General features: G+C 48.2%; 9 protein-coding genes across 9 annotated transcripts; 4 read left to right on the top strand and 5 right to left on the bottom strand.

Annotated features, from left to right (window-relative positions):
- Positions 1 to 255: 255 nt before the first annotated feature.
- BC939DRAFT_459716 (uncharacterized protein) lies at positions 256 to 1889 on the bottom strand. The gene is made up of 4 exons (XM_051556769.1): positions 1796 to 1889; positions 1139 to 1687; positions 537 to 1063; positions 256 to 443 (listed from the first exon to the last, which is right to left on the bottom strand). Exons 1-4 carry the CDS (start codon positions 1814 to 1816, stop codon positions 287 to 289), a joined length of 1254 nt encoding a protein of 417 aa, XP_051409473.1. The 5' UTR covers positions 1817 to 1889; the 3' UTR covers positions 256 to 286.
- Positions 1890 to 1893: 4 nt separating this feature from the next.
- BC939DRAFT_459714 (39S mitochondrial ribosomal protein L46-domain-containing protein) lies at positions 1894 to 3686 on the top strand. The gene is made up of 4 exons (XM_051556768.1): positions 1894 to 2207; positions 2367 to 2980; positions 3090 to 3230; positions 3370 to 3686. The coding sequence occupies exons 1-4, from the start codon at positions 2129 to 2131 to the stop codon at positions 3520 to 3522; spliced, it is 987 nt and encodes a 328-aa protein (XP_051409472.1). The 5' UTR covers positions 1894 to 2128; the 3' UTR covers positions 3523 to 3686.
- BC939DRAFT_459711 (uncharacterized protein) lies at positions 3683 to 5589 on the bottom strand. Its single transcript, XM_051556767.1, has 3 exons — positions 4638 to 5589; positions 4305 to 4546; positions 3683 to 4187 (listed from the first exon to the last, which is right to left on the bottom strand). The coding sequence occupies exons 1-3, from the start codon at positions 5518 to 5520 to the stop codon at positions 3966 to 3968; spliced, it is 1347 nt and encodes a 448-aa protein (XP_051409471.1). The 5' UTR covers positions 5521 to 5589; the 3' UTR covers positions 3683 to 3965.
- Positions 5590 to 5745: 156 nt separating this feature from the next.
- Positions 5746 to 6664, top strand: BC939DRAFT_459705 (ribosomal protein S27a-domain-containing protein). Its single transcript, XM_051556766.1, has 3 exons — positions 5746 to 5782; positions 5899 to 6055; positions 6166 to 6664. Exons 2-3 carry the CDS (start codon positions 5953 to 5955, stop codon positions 6528 to 6530), a joined length of 468 nt encoding a protein of 155 aa, XP_051409470.1. The 5' UTR covers positions 5746 to 5782; positions 5899 to 5952; the 3' UTR covers positions 6531 to 6664.
- A 3-nt stretch (positions 6665 to 6667) lies between these two features.
- Positions 6668 to 10594, bottom strand: BC939DRAFT_459703 (uncharacterized protein). Its single transcript, XM_051556765.1, has 11 exons — positions 10114 to 10594; positions 9609 to 9690; positions 9432 to 9524; positions 9208 to 9312; positions 8838 to 9116; positions 8504 to 8745; positions 8231 to 8422; positions 7947 to 8128; positions 7590 to 7848; positions 7257 to 7470; positions 6668 to 7142 (listed from the first exon to the last, which is right to left on the bottom strand). The coding sequence occupies exons 1-11, from the start codon at positions 10419 to 10421 to the stop codon at positions 6966 to 6968; spliced, it is 2133 nt and encodes a 710-aa protein (XP_051409469.1). The 5' UTR covers positions 10422 to 10594; the 3' UTR covers positions 6668 to 6965.
- A 94-nt stretch (positions 10595 to 10688) lies between these two features.
- On the top strand, positions 10689 to 14454 carry BC939DRAFT_495114 (helicase C-terminal domain-containing protein). Its single transcript, XM_051559629.1, has 4 exons — positions 10689 to 11413; positions 11516 to 11670; positions 11755 to 11839; positions 11928 to 14454. The coding sequence occupies exons 1-4, from the start codon at positions 10844 to 10846 to the stop codon at positions 14388 to 14390; spliced, it is 3273 nt and encodes a 1090-aa protein (XP_051409468.1). The 5' UTR covers positions 10689 to 10843; the 3' UTR covers positions 14391 to 14454.
- Positions 14455 to 16367: 1913 nt separating this feature from the next.
- BC939DRAFT_495113 (uncharacterized protein) lies at positions 16368 to 17561 on the top strand. The gene is made up of 3 exons (XM_051559628.1): positions 16368 to 16961; positions 17067 to 17170; positions 17270 to 17561. Exons 1-3 carry the CDS (start codon positions 16641 to 16643, stop codon positions 17427 to 17429), a joined length of 585 nt encoding a protein of 194 aa, XP_051409467.1. The 5' UTR covers positions 16368 to 16640; the 3' UTR covers positions 17430 to 17561.
- Positions 17562 to 17618: 57 nt separating this feature from the next.
- On the bottom strand, positions 17619 to 18200 carry BC939DRAFT_479452 (Oxo-4-hydroxy-4-carboxy-5-ureidoimidazoline decarboxylase; the record flags this gene model as incomplete). Its single annotated transcript, XM_051558852.1, has 1 exon — positions 17619 to 18200. One exon carries the CDS (start codon positions 18198 to 18200, stop codon positions 17619 to 17621), a length of 582 nt encoding a protein of 193 aa, XP_051409466.1.
- A 232-nt stretch (positions 18201 to 18432) lies between these two features.
- BC939DRAFT_252824 (urate oxidase) lies at positions 18433 to 19887 on the bottom strand. Its single transcript, XM_051551012.1, has 2 exons — positions 18590 to 19887; positions 18433 to 18454 (listed from the first exon to the last, which is right to left on the bottom strand). The coding sequence occupies exon 1, from the start codon at positions 19746 to 19748 to the stop codon at positions 18801 to 18803; it is 948 nt and encodes a 315-aa protein (XP_051409465.1). The 5' UTR covers positions 19749 to 19887; the 3' UTR covers positions 18433 to 18454; positions 18590 to 18800.
- Between the last annotated feature and the right edge of the window lie 1006 nt (positions 19888 to 20893).

The raw sequence follows: 20893 nt of genomic DNA, 5'->3' as shown, positions 1-20893 counted from the left end.
CAGAAAAAAGAGTTCAACGTGGCTATCTTCGTATGGTATATCCAGAAGAGCACTAGAGATATCCTACTGACATGGATTCTTCAGAACACAGGGTAATATAGGTGGAGCAGAGGCCACAGCTGAAATCCATAGGACCCAGTCTGCGGTAGGCTGTCACGATAATAAGGGAAAGGAAGTGTGAAAGCAAAATGTGTTTCGGGTTGACTAATGGCTCTACGTAACAACTCCCGCTCAATGTCCAAAAAAAAAAAAAGAGTAATTATTATTTTTTAGTTATTTGCGTGCTTTATGCCTTGAAAGTAAGCTCGAGGATCTCTCGACGAACAAAAGCCTGGAGAGAAAAGACCACCTTGACATTAAAGACGTTGTCCTTTTCGATCAGCCGCCGGAAAGAGAGAATATCACCGCCCACGCCAAAGTAGAATGTCTTGGCAGCTACGAGACTAATGGTAGGTTCATAAGATTAAATCTGGTTAGAATCCGGCTGTGCGTTCAAGGACATTGCAAAAGAAAAAAGAAAAGAAAATGCCACTTACGCTTTACCACCACGCTTGAGCGAGTTCTTAATAGTGGCGTACAATTTAAGATGCGACTCTTCTGCGTAGATGGTCTCGCTTGTCAGGATCAAGTCGTACTTGTCTTCGTCGCCCTTGAATGCCATCAGGTCCACCAATCCTGACCAGTCTCCCATATAGAACGTTGTCTGCTCCTCGACCTTCTTCATAAGTGCCAACTTATCCTCCGCAGAATCCGGCAGGTCTAGCTCCACGCCTTGAAAGTCGCCATCTGCTGGGTCAGCCTCTGGTTCCTCCTCGTCATCCTCCTCGTCTTCGTTTTCGTCCTCGTCTGCATCCTGATCTTTTTCCTTTTCTTCCTCGGCATCTTCTTTCTCCTCTTCCTCTACTTCTGCGGGCTGCTGGTCTGGGCGGACATGAGTGTTTAAAAGGACGTTAGGGAGGGTGACGAGTTTTAAGACCTGGTCATTGTAGTCCTGAAGGTCGACTTTAACTGAAGTCGATTGTGTCAGCAGATAGATTCCTGGTAATGCTGACCCGCACCCAAGCTGGAAGGTAATGGGAAGAGAAAAGTTAGCACGCAAACGAAAAAAGGGCGCGAAACTAGAGATATCGTCACATACCTCCAGGACTTTCTTGCCATCATAGTTCTCTTTTTGTTCCGCCAAGTATGCGACCAGATCCAAGGCACATTCCCAGGTCTTGAGTCCGCCTTCGTAAACACCCTTGACAAGATCACTCTTTCCAGCTAGTGCCAGCATTTCAACGCCTCCAGGCCCTGCAGTCGCATCTTCAATATCTTTGCTCCTGCTATCGTTATCTAGCGCGTCGAATTCATCGTCCTCCTGTGCGATCTGAAACTTAACATCCTCCAGGTTACGCTTAAAGATCGTGACAATTTCTCTTTCCTTTCCGGTCCTGGTATCGGTTGCAATTGCTGTTGCTGCACCAGAGCCCTGGTTCAAGACAGGAATCTGGGCGAGTTCATAGTGGAGTGTCAAGGGAAGACTTTGGAGGCATGACTTGGATTGGATATCCAATTGCGAGGCAGGTACGAGAGTTGCAGGAGAAGATGAGACAGAGAGCGATTCGAGAGGTTTGGAGAGGTCTTCGAGTTGGTCGTCGTCCTGCTGGTTGGCGAGTTCAGGGTCGTCAAACTCGAGGTCGTCTGCCTAGCCGCGTGAAATAAAGATATGTGGTGTCTTGTTTAGTTTGGTGCGCGTTTTAGGTGAGTGACCTTTCAGGTAATAGTGTCTCTGCTCAAACAGATATGTTCTTACAGAAAAGTTGAACTTGAACATGGTAGGTGCTTGCTCTCTTGACGATAAGTGAAAGTCTTACTCCAGATGTGTGCGCCAAGGTCAAGCAAGCAAAAAAAAAAAAGCCAAAGAAGGCAGGGTGACTGGTGAGGATCGAGCGTAAACAAAAGTAGAGGGTTGGCAAGCCACCGGGATCCCCGCTTCACTCTTCGGTCGTTTCGCCAGCTCGAATCGCTACTACTCTGCTCACTTTTCCACGACACCCATTGCCACGGTCCATTCCATTTGCCAGTAGCATATACAAAGGGACAGCTCGGGACGCGGCTACTATATATATCAAGGGAAAAACCACACATGTCGTCTATTCTTCGCAGACAGGTCTTCAGAGCCGCTGCTGGTTCGCTGTCGACCGTTGCACGCCCCCAGATTCAAGGTACGGACGCTCAGCAACAACATGGAGATCTTTTTCTTATTTTCAGGGCAAATTGAGATGAAAAATTGCAGGAACCTCCCCCGTTGAATGAGCATGGCGGCTTCAAAGCCGAGCGAATCGTAAAATTAAAGTGGTACCTTTTTTCTTTCTGCTCGCTAGCTATCCCTGCTCGCCTGACCCTTGCCGCGAGATCATATGCCTCTGCCTCGGCTGCTGAAGCACCCCTGAAATCCAATATCTCAACCACCTCCTCTGCGCTTGTTTCTTCCACAAAGGATCTGATCATCAGTGGCAATCGTATCGTCGCAGGAGCCGTCGTTTCTCGTCAGCCTTTGATCCTTCGAGACCTGTCTCCGTTCGAGAAGGAATACTTTACGTACCAAAAGAGCCTGGAGCGTGATAATGCCGCTCCTTTTGGAGCAGAATTCTATTTCAAGAAGGGATCGGTTGCAGAACGTCGTTGGAAGCAGCAGGAGGCAGAGAGAGCCGCAAGCTCATCATCATCAGCATCATCAACAGCATCAAAATCATCAGCATCAAAAGGATCAGAAGCAGCAGCAGCAGAGGAACTTACAGAGGAGGATAGGGTCGCAGCAATGGAGACAAAAATCGAGTTTAATGCCAGAGTCACGGAGGCAGATCGCAACAACGATATCAAGTCGCTTGAGAGGGCTTTGCAACGGACATTGTACCTGATTGTCAAGAAGCCAAGAGATCAGCATGCCTGGCAGTTCCCTCAGGGAGGCGTCCGCGTCTGCGAGAACCTGCAGGAGGTAATGGGAGCTTTTACGTAGGCGTGTCTGCGAACAAAGTCCATCCTGGCTTCAATGGCAGAATATATCAGCAGAAATCAACGCTAACTATACTCTCTCGTTTTTATAGGCCGCTGGTCGCGAATTGCAGGAAGAGTGCGGAGGAAATATGGACTTGTGGTTCGTCGGTCGTGTACCCATTGGGCACTACATGTACTCGCCTCCCGTGGGCTCCATGCCCGAGTCTTCTGCTAACGTGAAGGGCATTAAGGTATGTAGCAACTGCGAAGGTTCCGTGGTTGTCTGGATTTGGATCCGGAGGCGATTTGCTTCTCACGGACGTATTTATGGACTCAATCGGTTGTTCTCACATTATTCCTTTCTGGCTTGCCTGGGTTTGTCAACCATAGGTTTTCTTCATGAAGGCACACATCTTCGCAGGCCAAGTCCAGGTTGATAACAAAGAGATTGTTGATTTTGCATGGGTCACCAAGCAGGAAATGAAGGACTATGTCTCATCAGAGTACTATGAAGCTGTTAAGGACATGCTTTCGGATTTCTAGGATGCGCCAGTAGTTTTTGCGCTGCATAGTTGAGGGGGATGAAAGGAAGGAAAGATGTTCGTTACGTGCATATTCAGATCGGATGCTGCATCTATGGATATTTTCTGCTATGTCCCTTGGACTTGTCATTTTGTCATTTAGAATGGAATAAAGATAATATCTTGAATATATATATATATATTATCACAACCATCGCTATCACTGCAAAACAAAACTGACAAGACTATTTGACTATTTGTACTGCACTTGATCGACAATATTCCAATAGTTCTGCATGTAAAAGTCGCGGGTGCTAATCGTCATTTGGAACTCGGATTTGAGGGTTTTATCCTTGACGGCTTTGTAGATCTCGCGCTAGAATGACAGACGATAGATCAGAACGATTAGGAGGGCGTTTGATAGATCAATTGAATGTCGTGCTAAGAGACCCTGTTTCCAGGCATTTAAGGACTTACGGCAGGATACAAGATAAATCCAACAAGAGAAATGAAGCATAAAGCCTTGGTCCATCGATTGCGCATGAAGTTTGCCGCCGGAGAAGAAGATCGGACAATGACTAGGTTGTTGGTGCAGGGATACGATATTTCGATGGTGTATCGGTAGTGGGCAGCCCGGATCGCATGTGTGATTGCCCTTGTTAACTCTTCATAATCCCAAGCAACCGTCTATTAAAATCGTTCATCGAGGATTTGTCCGTTAGCAGACGATTGCCTTCTGTTTTCTTAAGACATGAGGCACGCTATTTTTGTCCTCTCTATAGCCATTCCGGCAGCGCCAGGTACCTTATGCATGTGCATTTCCTTGAACGGATTATTTTCCATTGCGAACTGTTCCATGGCCTCCCGGATGGTGGACGTCTTCCCGATCTTGGGATCGGGCGCAGTGTAAAGAGTCCCCCTTGGTGAGATGTATGGTGTGAGGTCGAAATCTATCTTAAAGTCGTCCACTCGCACGTCCCTGGAGACCAGCTTGCGATTCCCATCCGAATCTGTCTCGTATGACTCGCTCTTCTCTGTGTGATGACCTATTACATATAACATACAAGTAACAGGTAAATGCTATTGGAAAAGGACATGCAGAAATGTAACAAGAAAGGGAAAAAAAGGATCGCGTACCACAGATCAAGACGTGCATAGATGGCCGGTCATTGTGGGCGACAAAGAACCGATACAACTGGTAGGGGTCTTCTAGGATCTTGTCGCATGAATCCGCACCACGCTTTGTGCGCTTGTAATCAGCGATTGAGACATCCTGCGCATTCATAAACCCGGGAGTCTCTGGGACCCCTGCCAACGGAGCTGGGAGAATGGGCTGTTGTGGTGGAGGGAAGGGTGGGGGTGCATACGACGTAGAAGAACTCGTTCCAGCTGCAACTGAGCTCGTTTCCTGTCCTTCCGATTCAGATTGTTTGAGGATCGAGCCCCTCCTTCGCGGCTGCTGCTCCTGCTGCTGTCTCAGTGTTGAGGATGAAGGTGAAGGTGGCATTGCTGACAGTGAGGGGGGCGGATTAAAATAAGGGTTTGAAGATTGAGAGTGAGAGGAATGATGGACAGGATTGTGGGGTTGTTGGTGGTGAAAAAGCTCTTGGATGCGTGAAAATGGACCATGGGCTGCACTAACGTTGTTGATTGTGTCGCTGGGTTGGATAAACGTGTACTGGGCCCTGGCGTCAGGTATCCGTCCCATCTTGAGCGGCCTGGATTCTTCGTAATCACGCTCCTCCTCCATGTCCCTGTCGTCGTCGTTTTGGAGTGAAGTGATGGTACCGAAGTCTCGAGGGGTCAGGTTGCTCGAGCCAGGTTGAGGTATGTTGAGGTGGTCCTCAAGAGGGCGTCCAATTGCCTCGTACGGAGGCGGACTCGGATATATGTCTGCGGACGACGCCATGGTCTCTTGCTGTTTCTGGTGCGGCGTATAGGTGTATGAAGTGTTTGAATTTGAGGTGAGAAGCTGGAGGAGGGAACGGAAAGAGAAGGAGTGGGCGAGGGAGAGGAGCATCTAAAATAAAGACAAAGTGCGCACAGCAGGCTGAAAGTCGACAAACCTTGCCAAGGGATTCCCTCCGTGTCGCCAAAAGGGGCAGTGGAGCACCATTGGTCCAAGAACTCTAAATTGCCTCAGGGTGCCGAGTTTTGACTAAGCCACCTGCAAATTTTTTGTTTCTGGTGAGACAGAGCCCGGTGGTGTGTTTATGTAGATGCTGCATGCATCGTTGGATCGATCCTTTTCTTTTTCCCAATCTTTTCAAGTAGTGAGGAAGGTGCGTGCTCTTAACTAGTGATCATGAAGAACAGGATGATCTCCGAAACATACTCTCAACTCTTTAACTGGAAAGAAAGAAATCCTCCTAATATGTATATTATTCCAACCGTGTAGATTCCTTTTCAAACCGAGAAAAACAATCTAGTTACTTTGAAAAGTTCCACCACCATGCAGGTCTTTGTCAAGTCTCTTTCCGGCCAGACCTTGGCTATCAACGCCCAGGCTGCCGACTCCATCAGCAATGTCAAGTCCATGATCCAGGAGCGCGAAGGTATGCTTTTAATCCTAGTATACGTCCACTATCTCGCTACATATCAGCATATTCCCTGGCTATATGACTAGTTATTTATACCATATCCATGGATTGACGTCGCATTCTAGGTATCGCGGCTGCCATTCAGCGCCTCTCCTTCGCTGGCAAGACCCTCTCTTCGGAGACTCTCCTCGCCACCATCCCCGCGATGGCCACCTTGGACCTCAACATCGATCTGTTGGGAGGTGCTAAGAAGCGTAAGAAGAAGACCTACACCACCCCCAAGAAGATCAAGCACAAGAAGAGAAAGGTCAAGCTGGCTGTTCTCAAGTTCTATCAGGTCGACAACAACGGCAAGATCACTCGTCTCCGTCGTGAGTGCCCCTCCGAGACCTGCGGCGCTGGTATCTTCATGGCTTGGCACCACGATCGTCAGTACTGTGGACGTTGTGGACTGACCTATGTCTTCAAGAAGGAGGGCGAGACTGCTTAAGTGCAAGCATTTTTGTTGAGAAGAAAAAAACTCTTACTGTCCAGTGAGGTTTTTTGTTTGGACTTGACATGTTTATTGACGGGCATTTATTTTGATCTCAATAAAATGGACGTAATGGAGACTTGTCAACGAAATGAGTCGAGCATATGGGATTGATGGTGGTATAGTGTATGCATAAAAGGTGCTATGGATTTGGCCTATCGACGTGCATATCTGCAAAGTCGTCGAACCTGATTGTAAGCCTTATCGCCTGATATCAGAAGATCAGTTACTCTTTAAGCGCGCCGCTGAATTTGCTCCGCATTGTTTTCATCTATTGGAGCGATTGTGCTGCTTCGGGGCAATGCAACGATGCCTACTTTTCATTAATGCAGAGTTTGAATGAACAAGGATGATAGCAAGATAATGTTTGTGGTGACCGTTTATTACGTCAAATTACTGGAATGTGGGCTGCTGCCAGGCATCCTGAGGAATGTTGGCCCGATTCTCGCCGACCAGCGCGACACTCTTGGCAATGTCCCAGCCGGTCGCTGCCAGACACTGAATTGCGTATGGGTAGTTCAAGCCTGTCAGATGCTGCAGTTCTTGGGCCTGGGCATGCTGATCGGAAGACTAAAGATATTTAAATGCGTATCCAAGATTGGTTAGAATTTGTCCACAGCGCGAAATCCTTGCTTTTACGCCTTTACTCCTCAACACGATGTCGGATGCAGGCGAGCGACTTACCACTCCGGGCATGGGCGCTTGAGGGGTTGATGGAACTGTTTGGACCTGCTGAGGAACTGGGCCGTTGCTAAATGCTGATGGAGCTGCCACAGCCGCGGCCATTGCTGGTGTCACGTTAAAATCCACATCCGGCTTCCATGCCTCCGATCCATTATATCCTCGCACTGTAAGCTGATCCGAAATGATGATGCATTTCCAGCCGTTCTGTGCAGCACTATTTAAATCATGACGATATCGCATTAATAAATTAGCGTCCCATCCAGTGTGGCAGTTGCGCTGCTGAAACTTATTCTGGTTATCAATAGCGTATATTGAAGAGATTGGGTTTCTTACAGAGATTCTTGGGGTGCTGCCGCAATGATGAACGATCGATCGAAGGATTTCAACACCCCTTGGCGACCATGATGCACTTCTTCAAATTCTCCATGCATATTAATGTAGATACATGGGGCTGGTAAAAGTTCTCCTGTCTGCCAGGCATCAATCACGAACTTAGAGGCATCGCTGATGTCATGTTTGGTTTCAGGTAGCATCTTTAGGCCCTGCTCAATGATATCCTTGCTTCCGTAGAGCAAGCGTTTCGTCCTCTGATCTAGAAAAGATATAACCACATGCTTTAAGTCAATAAGAGATCACACAAATGCCTCGTCGTATTGCCTTCTCCTAAATGCATGAACAATGCAAGCATACCAAGCTCCTTAATCCTCGTCAGGTTGCGCGACTGGGGTACATAAGCCGCCCAATTATCGGCGCTATCTCCTCTGCTTTTCTGAAGGGGCGAGAGAAGCGTCATGGTGGCATAGGAGAAAGTGGCATTGTTGTCATATACATGCACGAGACGGCTGCGGTCGTTGTCGAAAAGCTTCAGATATCTAAAACATAGAATGCGAACAAGAGATGCATCGTCAGCATAAACATGCAATTCCGCATCCCATTTACAAATTGACATCGAATATGAGGTGTGGTTTACATACCCTGTGAGGAATTCGAGAACCATTTCCTGGGCTTGCGGGTTGTCAAAAAAGTTGCCTTTTGTCGGGACAGGGAGAACCGCCACTTCGGGCGCATCGGCATCCTTCAAGATATCACCAAGTCCAAATGATATCTTTGGTGCCACAGGCACCTGATCCAAGATCTCAATTGTGGGAAAGAGCTTTACGATCGCACTATGGTAAGAAGCGTTAGATGTCATAGCTTGGTCTAATGGAAAACAATTTGACCTGGCAAACGCAAGATAGGAGCCTCACCTCCGGTAGCCCAGATCGTCCTTATTTTTAGCAATGTCCCGATCTCGAACCGGATTATCTAGCAAGATCAGCTCGCGCAGCTTAGGCAGCTTTTTGTTTCCACTCAGATACTCCAGATCCTTGTAGTACTGAATATTATTGCCTTTAAACGATAAGTTTTGAAGATTGGGAAAGAATTGGGCAACAGAAGATATGGGCTGAAGTGATCTGAGGCCATTCATGGCAAATGAGATAGTTGTCGTCTATGGTTCCAATAATAACAATCAGCTAGGTTAACAATGATATCTACAAACATGGCGTTAAAACTTAGTGGAACAGAATACCCGACTCTTACTTCTGGGAACATTTCAGCGGCGACCTTCATCATGACTGTTCCAACATCTGTCCTGCCTTTTGCTTGACCTGGTGGAATGATTTTGGCCGACCGGAGAATGCTGTCCTGAGCCATATTTTCCAGATTCAAAAATCCGCTGCTGTAGCGCGATCTTATAAAGTTGCGAATCACTTCAATTGTTCCATAAGTAGGCGCTACGGCGGCTCGTTGTGGTGCATCAATCGATCCAGCACCATCCTGTCCCAAGATCTTGTTATCCTCTGAAGTCTTGATGGTCAACTGAATTTTACATAGATGCCAAAAACGCTAAGAGTTGGTAATGATAATCGAATTGACCATTTGATTGCAAAAGCAAATACGGCGGCCGTACCTTCTGTCCTTTATAACGTATTCCTGTCAATTTTCTCAGGGCCCGAGCTTGAGTGATATCCCCCACCACAAAGGATACAACGCCGGAAGTCTCGTTGGAGCGTTTCTATAGGGACGTGTCAAAACAAAACAAAAAAAGATAGAAAATAATGAGCCACTGCAAAGTTGACAAGCATGTTCATTTGGATGTCAGCAGAGGAAATAAAAATACGTCCAATTTCTTACGCTGGTGATTGTAATTTTCGCCGGCGAAGCCTTTCGAGATAAAAAGTCGTGAAGTCCTGAGTCCGTGGTTAAACCCTCTTTCTGGCCCGTAACCTAAATTGCCAAACCGACATCTTAGTACTGAGCAGCGTCATATAGCGACTGAAAGATCGACTTGCAACGTGGGAAGCTACTTACAAAAATAATAACGGTGCCTTCATGATCAAGCGTTTCCGTAGTTGACGATCTGGTGCTACGTTTCGGTCTCTGATACGGAGAGCTATCGTTCAATATTGAAGCGCCAGAGATTAGTATTAAACAAAACATCCTGTAGATCCTGAGTGGTTTATTGGGTTCTTCCTGCCTTTGATCTTATCCTTGTGCGATCTCCTATAGCGGTCAACACAATCGTCGGTTGCCATGCAGGTCGAGTCGATCCACATCCAAGGCTTCCAATCAAAGGCGAGTGGAAGAATCCTGTCTCAGCTGTGGTTATGATATCCTCAGTTGTACCTCTCCAGTTTGTTGAAGATGTTGAGCGTGAAGTGGTAATATTTACTGAGGTGCCGCGTAAAGGTATCCACAATATTCTTCGCTTCCATTTCGTTCAGCATCAAATGATCGATATAGACATCCCTGATCGCACAGTACCGAATGATCCTCAGCTGCATCCAATTGACTTATCGCCCTTTACAACACTTACAAATTCTTCTTTTCGCCTCCCATGTTCAGATCACCATCCTGATCTTCTGCGCCTCCTCTCCTTGGTCTCGGCGGCAAGGCGTGTGAGCCTCGCATAGTACCGCCTCCGATGCGTCCGCTTCCACGCCGCGCGGCCTGACGTACAGGCCCAGAGCCTCCTCCTCCTCCTGCTCCGCTTCTACGCGCTGCATTGGTAAACAGTCCTGTTTCAGCGTTGCCTGTCACCCTGGGTTCGTTCTGATCGCGATCGATGTTCCCACCACGGCCATTGCGGCCTCCTCCTCGACTCTGTCGGCCTCCGGACAACATGTTATGATTGTACCGCTGATATGTGGTAAGAGGCAATGGGAGGAAAGGGTAGGGTGTCAAAGAAACAAGTAGATCAATTGTGGGGCGAAGAAAGAGCAATCGTGTCGTAGAAGTGGAGAAACAAGAGGTATGCTTTTCAAAAATTTGCGTTCATGAAATCTGCAGTAGCCTTATGCATCGGCAGCAGATTTCAGAGCCTGGATTTCTGTAATGCTCGGCACTATTTTCTAGTGGCTTTTGTGTCTAAGGAAGGCACGGTAGTTTTGCCACCAATCGACCGTTGAAACGAGATCACCCCCAGCAAAGTCCCCAACCTGGCCTCCTCGGAATTACTTACGAACGAGACTTTAGATGACGAGTGAGCTCTTCAGACAGGCTCGTCACTTGTATGCTCGCAACTTTCCAGAATAACGCCGTACGCCATGAACGCCTGGGATCTCACTAGCAGCGCCGACCTGGAGCGCCAGCTTGAGGAAGAACAGGATCCCCTGCCTATCCCTGAATCCTTCCCGGCATTTCCTTACGCGACGCCATACGTTATACAGACAGAGTTTATGCAGCAACTCTTCGAATGCATCGATCGGCGGAAGGTTGGAATCTTTGAATCTCCCACAGGCACCGGCAAAAGTTTGAGCATGATCTGCGGGGCCGTCAGCTGGCTGATAGAGCACGAACGTGCCGAGCAGGAAAAAATGAAGTTGGAGCAGGAAGTTGCAGAAGGGATGACTAGCGGAAGCAATGTCTCTATCACCTGCGGGCGGCCGAAGAACCAAATTGGCGATACACCGGATTGGGTACAGCAACACCGCGCGATTTCGGACGCAGCAATTGAACGGGAGGAACGCCAGGCAAAGCGAAAGGAGCTAGAGGCCAGGGTGCAAAAAATCAGGGATCGCGAGAGAAAAATGAGAGAGAACTTGGCGCGAAAGATGAAGCGTCAGGCTGCGGGAATAAACTCGATCAGACCAACTTTGGGGCAGTCCAAAAAAAAGGTAATACGAAGAGCCTAAGCGATTCGCTGTAAAATGCCCTGGTGATCGTTATCTCAAAAAAATTCGTGCTTATGACTTTGGTGTGTCGTTGCGATATTATAGAAAGGCCAAGACTCAGATGATGATGACATGGATGATACCGAGTTCTTGGTGGACGAGTACGATAGCGACGACAATCAGAAAGGAGGATGGGCGGCAAAGAATAGCGGTGATGAGTACGGGAACGTTTCCAAGGAGGTTTTGGAGCTCTTGAAAAGGTTCGTGAAGCAAACATGGTACACGAATTTATAGTGGAGACGCATGGACAGACTCCAATAATTTGATCCGTGTGTATGTATTAGTTTTGACGCCAAAGAAGTAGCCCATGGAGCAAGGAGGACAAGATTTGGGATGGATGATGAGGACTTAGAGCCAGACGTGCTCAAGGTAGCATGTCTCTTGTTTTTTTCCTTTTGCTCTATTAATTTTTAATTTTTTTCAGATTTAACAAATACATTTCACCTCGTCTAATTAGATCTACTATTGCTCAAGGACGCATTCGCAGCTTTCCCAGTTCATCGACGAGCTGCGTAAGACCTCATACGGCGAACATCTGCATGTTGTATCTCTGGGATCCCGCAAGTCACTCTGCATCAATGACAGATTTCGACAAAAGGCGACTGTGAAAACCAACAGTACAGCGGAATCCATCATCAATGTCAATAAGCTGAACGATGCCTGCTTGGATGGGCAGAAGTCTGGAACACCATCTATGCAGCGTTGTGAGTTCCTTCACGTGCCTTCCGCTTCTTTCGGAAACAAAAGACGCCACGGTTTGTTTGAAAATTCAACTGATGGTAGCGATTCTGTTGACGAGAGCGCATGGTGGAGGACTGACGATACAATTGAGGGCGATGGAAAGCTGCTCGAGTTTCGGGACCACACCTTGGCACGAGTCCGAGACATTGAAGAACTTGCGGAACTGGGAGCAGAGCTGGAGACATGCCCATATTACGGATCGCGCCAAACCGTTCGACACTGTCAATTAGTGACACTGCCATACAACCTACTACTGCATGCCTCTACTCGAGAGTCACTCAAGTTAATGATCAAGAACAATATTTTGTTGTTGGATGAAGCCCACAATTTAATCAACAGCCTTCTACAGATGCACTCGGTGGGTCTGTCGCTGCAGCAGATTGTACTGGCTCAGGAGCAGTTGCAGGTCTATCTGAGTCGCTATGAAAAGCGGCTCTCGAGCACCAACGAGGGATACATTCGTGTGTTGCTCAGGATCTTGAAGTGCCTCGAGGGATTTATTCATAAATGGACGGCCAGTCCACCTCAGCAGTCGGATCGTTCTATAGTGTCGCACCAGACGCAGCCAGCAGTGTCGCACCAGACGCAGCCAGCAGTGTCTCAACAAGGACGCATCCAGGAGGCTGCGAGTGGACGAGTGTTGCGACCGGTGGATAGGGTGATGAAGGTCAATGAGTTCTTGCACGACGCCGGAATGGACCATATCAATCTATTTAAGGCACACGCGTATCTGGAGACTAGTGGGGTGGCCCGGAAACTTCAAGGACTACATGAGTCACTACAGAGACAGGAAGCTAAGCGACTATCCAAGGAAAATGGGAGCACGACAGTCAAGATCCATCAGGGCAGGAATTACCTATCCAAGGACAGCGTTCAACAACCACGGAGACCATCTTCCGGCATGTCGACAACGCCCATTCTTCTTGTGGTTGATGCGTTTTTGATGAGTCTCTTAAATGCCGACAACGATGGCCGGGTGATTGTGACGATGGAGGAGGAAGGATCTAATAATAACGACGAGGATGAAAGCGACTCGGTACAGCTGGGACCGACAGTTGTGAAGCCCACATTTGCAAGGAGCAGGAAGCCGACCTTGAAGTTTATGCTCTTGAATCCAGCCAACGTGTTCAAGCCCCTCGTCGACGAAGCCAGGAGCGTCGTTCTGGCGGGTGGAACCATGGAGCCTGTGTCAGACTTATTGTCCCATCTCTTCCCGTATTTAAAGGTTGCTGGTACCGATCCTGCCATCGAAATCGTCTCCAGCAATGCCTGCCCGTCTTACCCAAGAATCCACCGGTTTTCTTGTGGGCATGTCATTCCGAAGGAGAATTTGATGACTTTGGTTATGGAAAAGACCCCGACAGGAGGATCCCTTGAACTAAACTTTGCGAACCGGACACTAGACCAAATCATGGATGGAGTCGGGCAGTCGCTGGTCAACATTCTCGGCATGATACCTGATGGAGTCGTAGTGTTCTTTGTCTCATACTCGTACATGGCTCAAGTGCTGACTCGATGGCAGGCCAAGAGCATTACCGCCTCTGGAGCTGTTGCATCAAGCACCATCATGGACAGGATACAAGCACGGAAACGAGTATTCGTCGAGCCCAGGGAGGCGAGCGACGCGGACCGACTCCTGAAAGAGTATCAAGATTGTATTCATAAAATACCCGAGCACGATGTTGCTAACCAAGGGAGCCAGCGAGGGGCAGTTTTGTTCTCAGTTGTGGGTGGAAAGATGAGCGAGGGCATCAATTTCTCGGACAGATTGGGACGAGGAGTGGTCATGGTTGGTATGCCGTTCCCGAATAAGGGTTCTGTAGAACTTCAAGAGCGCATGCGGTACATGGATCAGGTTCAACAGCAGGAATTAGGCCAACAGCAACAAGCGAGTAAGGCGGCGCCCCTACGAATGACCGCTGGCAGCGAGTATTATGAAAATCTATGTATGCGGGCAGTGAACCAGTCGATTGGACGAGCGATTCGACACCAAGGTGATTATGCAGTCATCGTATTGATGGACAAGCGGTATGGCATGCCCCGGATCCGTAAGAAATTACCAGGCTGGATAGGATCATCGATCGAGACCTGTGAGCAATTTGGTCCTGTCATGAGCAAACTGTCAGGTTTTTTCCGAACTAAGCGGGAGTTCGCTGTGAAGAAGAAAGGAGGAAAGTAGGGGTCGCTTTTTTTTCATTGCATTTGCTTAACGGCCCATTTTTGTATTATAGGAATAATAAATGTACTCTATAGTAGCAATTTAGAAAAAGATAAGAAAGTGGCAAAACTGAGTACAGCATTGGCTACATGCGACGCGAAGTTACAATTGAGACGTGTGCCTGTAGACGAACATCGAAATCATAGCCGATCATTTTCCATCACCCGATATTACGAAATCGCAAGCTCGAACCTTAAACATTGCTTGGCAAGTAGCCCCGTCGCGATCGAGCAGTGCACGAGAAGATCCACAGATCATGGCCTAATAAGAGACGAGGAGGGTTATCGTCGAGGGATCCAGTATTCTACGGAACCTTTGACGGACAACACGAATCATAGGGTACGCGCTACTACTTACCATCGATTTTGAAACGAAGCAATACATCTTACTGTTTTTTTTTTTTTTTTTGCTAACTGTCAAAGACGCTAGTGGACAGCTGTTCTAAAAAATAAAAAAACAAAACACATATCTCATCCATACAGCAATAGGAAATAGTTTTGTGGTACACTGCTGTCTCTTGTATACCACGCGCAGGCTTTCTCATCCGACTTCTTTTTCATATCCTACACAGCGCGGAGTCTTACCATTTTGCGTTCGGTGCCCTTCCCTCACTACGCTCCACATTGCAGACTCCCTGGTGATATGTAGCTGTGTGATGCGTTCCCAAGTTTTTCTAGAAGAGATAGTCGCGCATGGATGGTAAACCTGGGAGGATGATCGGAGGGATCCCAGGTCATTTACCCCGTCTTCCAGCCGGAAACTCTCCAAATTTTTCGAACTACAGAAAAGGAGCCGGTGATCGTCCTGCACGCTAACAAGGTGACTACCCATCTCGCGTTCTAGCAGCGACGTGAGATAGGCCGGTGTATCTAGCCACCTTTAGCCTTAAAGGTAATATTGCATGCTATTTCGCTTTATGTATTGCTTAAACTGATTGTGAATAGTTGGCTATACAAGTGCTGACAGCTTTTGATTTATTCTGCCCCGCCGTCGAGGTCACAGTAGCAAAAACGATTTCTAGGACGGCTACGACTCCAACTATGGATGCTCTCTAAACGACTGAGAAGGACGATTCGGTTAGTGGTAAGCATCCGGTCGCGTTTACCTTGCAATAAACTTATTATTACTGAGTCGCGAGGACTAGAAGGATGAAATAAAGATTAATGATATCTTTTCCCGTCTTCGCTCGCCTTCCGATATCTAAATCCACCACAACATAATGCAGACAACACGTCTGAGGCACCAACGAAGGAATCAATTGCTTCGCAGACGAACCAAACAACCAGACATGCCAAAGCGCTGTCACTTGATAATCTGTCTGTAGAGATCCTCTTGATGAGACCAGCAGTGTTTAAACTCCAAACCCTATGGAATATGGAAGCGACACCGTTCTACTATGAGACTTTACCAAAAAAAGAATAAATAAATAAATAGAAATAGCTATGATCATTGGGGTTCTTCACGGTGGGTATGAACGAGCACTGGGCCTCTAAGCGGCACCTTTCGAGCGAACGTAATCTCAGGAGACTGGGCGATTCTTATCGGCTTTATAAAGCTTTGAATTGAGTTGCGAGATAATCTCACATACATGAGGACTCCCACCTCATCTTCGTCGTGGATCCGCTAATTCTACACGCCTTTGTTTTCGGAAGGATGTAGGATGTCTATTATATAGCGGAAACCGGAACTAGATGAAATTTCGTGTACTGTGAACGATTCCAATTTTCTGATGCAAAAGGCTTGCAAGCTTGGGTGCGGCTTTGTTTGATTGCGGAAATTACGTCTTCAGTTATGGATATTGCCTATGCTGCCGCCACTCTATGAGCAGTTGTCAAGTATCTAAATTTGCGTTCAGTTAACAATTTGCTACTCTCTAATGGGAGAACTTTTTTAGCGATAGTGTTTTGGTGAAACTGTCTTTATTAATTTAATAAAGCAGCTATTTACTCGGCATTCATGACCTCTTTACTGAAAAAAAAGAAAAAAAAAAATCTGAAGAGGAAGGCGCGCGTTGGCTATAAACGCGTCTGATTCGCCAACTGTTTCTCTAGAAAAATAAGGTTTTGATGGTACCTGAAATATCGCACGAGTGACAATCTCATCGATCTAGCCGAGTCAGGACTGCGATCTGCGTCGAGAAGCTGCGGGCACAAGGCCGAGTTTTCAGACACTCATTCCAACTTGACTCTTGACCCAACATCCATTTTGACCATGAACTCGACGCCATCACCTTCTTCACCGCCATTAACCCCAGAAGGATTTGCATATGCAGGACCTGTTTCAGACTTTTTGCCAGAGACGGATTCAAAAACGAATGATCAGAATGACTCAACGTCAACGGCGGCTGCAGGGTGTCACACCACAGGCACAGGCGGATCTGGTTGCACAGCAGTAGTCGAACCCAAGGAGGCCAAAGACGGAGAAAAGTATCTAATCAAAGTTATCGAGATCCCTCAGCCTGCTGGACGGTATCCTCCACAGAAGCGTGTCGCTATCAGCTACTTCCGGAAAAAGTGGTATGCCTTTATCAACGTAAGGAACCTTCTCTACTCGGATGGGGATGACCAACTGAATGGTTTCTGTTGCATTTTATGCTGCAGAAAAAAAAAAGTAACCATCCGGTGAACGGACGGTTAGATTTGTCCGCACCAAGGATCAGCGCTGTCTCGAGGATCCATGATCGATATCGAAGACATGGGAATCGTTTGGGGCGCCGGAGTGGCATGTTCGCTTCACGACTGGTAAGCATGACATACTAGTCTATTCATATCCTGCCACTTCTTATAAAATCAAAACCAACTGAATATTAACACTTGATCAACCGGTATGCGTTGCCCTAGGACATTCGATGCACTTTCGGGACAGTCCGATTCGACTCGCTTTGTAATTGATACATACGATATTAAGGAGATAGAAGGCCATGTCTTTGTGAGCCAGGCACCCCGGAATGCTCATGTGGCTGGTCCACGGCGGGACTTTGGCGGCCGAGAGATGAACTAGACCCATGTCTTTTGATTGATGGTACATAGCACATTATAGACCAATAAATGCAATATTAAATCTTCTTACTTTGGCACGACAACAGAGAAAGAGAGAAGGAAAGAGGAAAAAAGGAAAAAAGGAGCAATTGAGGGTCACGCAAAACGCGTCGTATCGACTTTTATTATTTTATTGCCCTTGTCTAGACGCCTAGGCGATGTTCAACTTCTTGAGACGATCGCGAGCGATCAAGACCATGTCTGTCATGGCCGTCTTCATCTCCGCTTCCCTTGTTGAATTACGGATCCTCTCCTCCATGACAGGAATAATCACGCTCCTCGGTCGACCGTTCACAAAGACCACGAACTTGAACTCATACTTGTCCTCGTACTCCTGGTTCAGACGCTTCAGTGTCGCCTGGGTGACTTCATCGTCCTGTGAGGGTGTCGCGGTCTCGGACACCTTCTTGGCAGCATTCTCAGCCGTGTAGCCTTGTTCGATTAAGGATAGAGCCGAGAGGTTGGCCTTGGCGGCACCGATGCGGGGGTGGGCGTTGATGACATCCAGCTGCTCCTCAAGGGTCAGGTATTGATCGGGATTTGAGAGCAAGAACGAGGTCTCGTCGATCAGGGCAGAGTAGGTTGGGTAGGGGCGCTTGGCATAGAGATGCTTGACGATTGGAGGTGCGGGCTCGAAGAGCAGTGTGACAGCCGTGGCAAAGTCTTGGACCGTGGCCTCGTTGTTGATGAACTCGATTGGGGGGAGTGAGACAGGTGTTGCTGCGTGGGCCATGGTTACAGAATGTCAAACGTGAAAAGAGAAATGAGGAATGAAGAATGAGGAATGCCGAGCAGGAGGGAGAGCAAAGAAGTGGAGGAGGGCGTGAAGGTGAAAAAAATAAGGAGCGGAACCGTGAGGAGTGTTCGGTATGAGGATGGAGAAGACGGCTGGTTCCCCGGACAGCCCTTCTGTTCCTGGGGCTAGCAGGGGCAAATAGGAACAAACGCGGGGAACCAAGACGGCGGAAGAAAAAAAAATTGGCCGGGCTGCATAAAGAGTATAGCACATCGTCAGTTGCGTTCATTATTTTTTCCCACATTACAGGAGACACAGACACAGACACGGGTTCAGTTATCTCTCCATCTATGTTGGATTGCAAATCCGCATGGACGAAAGCATACCATTCCCTCAGCCTGATCCAGCATGAACGACACCAGGCACCAGGCAATGGCAACACCTGTCTTCCTGTTTTGTAGCGAAAGAAATAAAAATAATATTGATCGGCGACATTGAGTGTATCATATTTAGTGTGCGAAAGATACTATACAGGTTTATTATTTTATGTTCTGTTAATGGTTGCTATTCATGTCTTTGTGAACACCACCAGGGCATTTAAAGACGAGCAGTGCCAGGGGCGCGGGCGACAGTGGCAGTGATCAGGCCCGAGGGATCAGACAAGGGCTGGTAAACATCAGCATGCTCAGCCAAGTTCTTGGTGCCTCTGAAGTAGCTGAGGTCGACAGCAAAGAAGTGGCGGTTAGGCAGGGCATAGGCGACACGGTCCAACCACTTCCAGTTCTGGATCGACTGAGCAGCCATCTTATAGAGCGTCGCCTGGACAGAAGCCGACTCATCCTCAGCAAAGGTCTTGCAGGTCACATCACGGATAGAGTCGTAGATCTGGTTGAAGGGGATCTGGGACATCGAGGGCAGAAGGCTGTCGGTCTGAAGCGAGGGGATGTTGAACTCCCAGTTGGCATCCACGCATGTTGAGAGGATACGGTCCTTAGCCTCGGGGAGGGTGGTGTATTCATCCCTGACAAAGTCCTCGAACGATGAGCCGGTGGTCTTGAGGACCAACAATCCAGCAATGGCGGACTTGAGGTCGACAGTGCGGCGGCCGTTGGCTCCACGCTTGACAAAGATATCGGTCTGGCGAGTCTCATCGCCGTCGCGCCAGAAGGAGTGAGTGTGGGGCTTGCCGTCGATGATCATGCGAGCCCAGCGGTGGCGAATGATGGTGACATGGGCACCCTCGACCCAGGCGTAGGTGTTCAAGAAGTGGTTGGCGAGCTCAGCGGCGAAGAGCTCGAGGGTGTCGACGACCTTGGAGGACTTTGCGAGGACGTAGCAGGTGTTCTTGATCGAATCCGTGGCAACGACGGCCTTGTTGGAGGCCTCGGTGTAGGAGGTCGTGAACGAGGCCCCGGAGAGAAGGCAGCGGATGGTCAAGTCATCAACACGGTGGACCTTGGAATCACGGTGGACCTTGAGGAGACGGACTCTGTCCTTTCCGTACTCCTGCTTATCGAGGTAGACGTTGACGGCGGCGTTGGTCATTGCGATGGTGATTGCTGGAGTGGAGTGGGGTGTGGATATGCGATGGATAAAGAAAACGAAGAGAAGAAAAGAGGTGAAGGGGGACGGTCTGGATTTTATATCGATGGTGTGTCTCAGTTGTTTGTTAGGGCCGCTAACCAACTGTATCAGAGCAATATATAGTTGGGCTGTGATTGGATGGGGAAGGTCCCATTTTTTTTGTGTAATGTCGGAAGCATCGGACGAGCGCGAGAATACGATCGGAAGTGGGGAGGAGCGGAAGAATACCAAGAAAAAAAATGGGTCCTCTCCGGAAATGTGGAGAAGCGGGCTCCAGTTTTTTTGTATTTCCCACTTTTCACTGCATCCCCAGCACAGTTACGACCCCACCTCGTCAGAATGTCACTAGACAGCAATGCTCCTGGCAGATCGCTCTATATACCAAAAGCGCCATTCTCGCCTGCGCTTATCGGTACTTGACTTCCATTCTATAGAAAAGGACATCCAGAGGAGGTTATCCGAACCAGCACACCGCTATTTAAAATTTGAACTATTCTCCTCTGTCAAACTCTGCTCAGGAACGCAGAAAATGCGGGGAATCCTTTGACTGACAATGTGGTACCTGGGACTAACTATTCTCGCCTGAATCGAGTCGTTCACTCCAGCGAGGGATCAACGAAAGGAGCGAACGCTCACTGACCCAGCCAACGCCTGAAGTCGTCGGCGTCGCGCTGAGGATGAGATATCCAGATCATCGTGAACACCGGACCAGCTAGCTGGCAATTACTACTGTGTGAACATCGTGTTGAAATATAGCCATATGTATTGGATATGCTATAGCGAACCACATGCCAACTTCAGGTACCAACCTTTAAATATTCTAGTGGCGACCGCACACCCTGGGATGCGATCTGCAGTCACTCAATTCGCTCATTCAAGCCACTAGTAAACACTGGCTCACTCAAAGGACAGTGCTGCCGGCCGACCACGTTCAGTGTTCACTGCCGATTCAAACAGGACGCCGACAGACCCATCACCGTTTTTCGCATCAACAAGACGTCCTGCTTCTCATAACCTTCGTTCCAGGATTCGCATATATACAACCATGTCTCTCCTCACAACACAGGTTCTTGGCCTGAGCCGCCAGTTCACTCGTCTCGGAGCCA

The sequence above is a fragment of the Gamsiella multidivaricata genome, assembly GCF_025024155.1.
Source record: "Gamsiella multidivaricata strain RSA 2152 chromosome Unknown BC939scaffold_59, whole genome shotgun sequence".
NCBI classification, from domain to species: domain Eukaryota; kingdom Fungi; phylum Mortierellomycota; class Mortierellomycetes; order Mortierellales; family Mortierellaceae; genus Gamsiella; species Gamsiella multidivaricata.
This window is presented reverse-complemented; position numbering and strand designations above follow the sequence as displayed.

What these genes read in the sequence shown, in the direction of transcription:
- BC939DRAFT_459714 (XM_051556768.1), top strand. Translation starts at nt 2,129, where the DNA reads ATGTCGTCTATTCTTCGCAGACAGGTCTTCAGAGCCGCTGCTGGTTCG. An exon ending in TGCACGCCCCCAGATTCAAG is followed by an intron (nt 2,208 to 2,366) that starts GTACGGACGCTC and finishes TCTGCTCGCTAG; the next exon opens with CTATCCCTGCTCGCCTGACC. An exon ending in TCTGCGAGAACCTGCAGGAG is followed by an intron (nt 2,981 to 3,089) that starts GTAATGGGAGCT and finishes TCGTTTTTATAG; the next exon opens with GCCGCTGGTCGCGAATTGCA.
- BC939DRAFT_252824 (XM_051551012.1), bottom strand. Translation starts at nt 19,748, where the DNA reads ATGACCAACGCCGCCGTCAACGTCTACCTCGATAAGCAGGAGTACGGA.
- BC939DRAFT_459703 (XM_051556765.1), bottom strand. Translation starts at nt 10,421, where the DNA reads ATGTTGTCCGGAGGCCGACAGAGTCGAGGAGGAGGCCGCAATGGCCGT. An exon ending in CCGCTGAAATGTTCCCAGAA is followed by an intron (nt 8,746 to 8,837) that starts GTAAGAGTCGGG and finishes TTGGAACCATAG; the next exon opens with ACGACAACTATCTCATTTGC. An exon ending in GACGAGGATTAAGGAGCTTG is followed by an intron (nt 7,849 to 7,946) that starts GTATGCTTGCAT and finishes TATCTTTTCTAG; the next exon opens with ATCAGAGGACGAAACGCTTG.
- BC939DRAFT_459716 (XM_051556769.1), bottom strand. Translation starts at nt 1,816, where the DNA reads ATGTTCAAGTTCAACTTTTCT. An exon ending in ATGGCAAGAAAGTCCTGGAG is followed by an intron (nt 1,064 to 1,138) that starts GTATGTGACGAT and finishes ATTACCTTCCAG; the next exon opens with CTTGGGTGCGGGTCAGCATT. An exon ending in CTCAAGCGTGGTGGTAAAGC is followed by an intron (nt 444 to 536) that starts GTAAGTGGCATT and finishes ACCTACCATTAG; the next exon opens with TCTCGTAGCTGCCAAGACAT.
- BC939DRAFT_459705 (XM_051556766.1), top strand. Translation starts at nt 5,953, where the DNA reads ATGCAGGTCTTTGTCAAGTCTCTTTCCGGCCAGACCTTGGCTATCAAC. An exon ending in CATGATCCAGGAGCGCGAAG is followed by an intron (nt 6,056 to 6,165) that starts GTATGCTTTTAA and finishes GTCGCATTCTAG; the next exon opens with GTATCGCGGCTGCCATTCAG.
- BC939DRAFT_495114 (XM_051559629.1), top strand. Translation starts at nt 10,844, where the DNA reads ATGAACGCCTGGGATCTCACTAGCAGCGCCGACCTGGAGCGCCAGCTT. An exon ending in GTTTTGGAGCTCTTGAAAAG is followed by an intron (nt 11,671 to 11,754) that starts GTTCGTGAAGCA and finishes TGTATGTATTAG; the next exon opens with TTTTGACGCCAAAGAAGTAG. An exon ending in TAGAGCCAGACGTGCTCAAG is followed by an intron (nt 11,840 to 11,927) that starts GTAGCATGTCTC and finishes TCGTCTAATTAG; the next exon opens with ATCTACTATTGCTCAAGGAC.
- BC939DRAFT_495113 (XM_051559628.1), top strand. Translation starts at nt 16,641, where the DNA reads ATGAACTCGACGCCATCACCTTCTTCACCGCCATTAACCCCAGAAGGA. An exon ending in AGTGGTATGCCTTTATCAAC is followed by an intron (nt 16,962 to 17,066) that starts GTAAGGAACCTT and finishes ACGGACGGTTAG; the next exon opens with ATTTGTCCGCACCAAGGATC. An exon ending in GCATGTTCGCTTCACGACTG is followed by an intron (nt 17,171 to 17,269) that starts GTAAGCATGACA and finishes GCGTTGCCCTAG; the next exon opens with GACATTCGATGCACTTTCGG.
- BC939DRAFT_459711 (XM_051556767.1), bottom strand. Translation starts at nt 5,520, where the DNA reads ATGCTCCTCTCCCTCGCCCACTCCTTCTCTTTCCGTTCCCTCCTCCAG. An exon ending in TATGCACGTCTTGATCTGTG is followed by an intron (nt 4,547 to 4,637) that starts GTACGCGATCCT and finishes TATATGTAATAG; the next exon opens with GTCATCACACAGAGAAGAGC. An exon ending in AGGAAATGCACATGCATAAG is followed by an intron (nt 4,188 to 4,304) that starts GTACCTGGCGCT and finishes CGATTTTAATAG; the next exon opens with ACGGTTGCTTGGGATTATGA.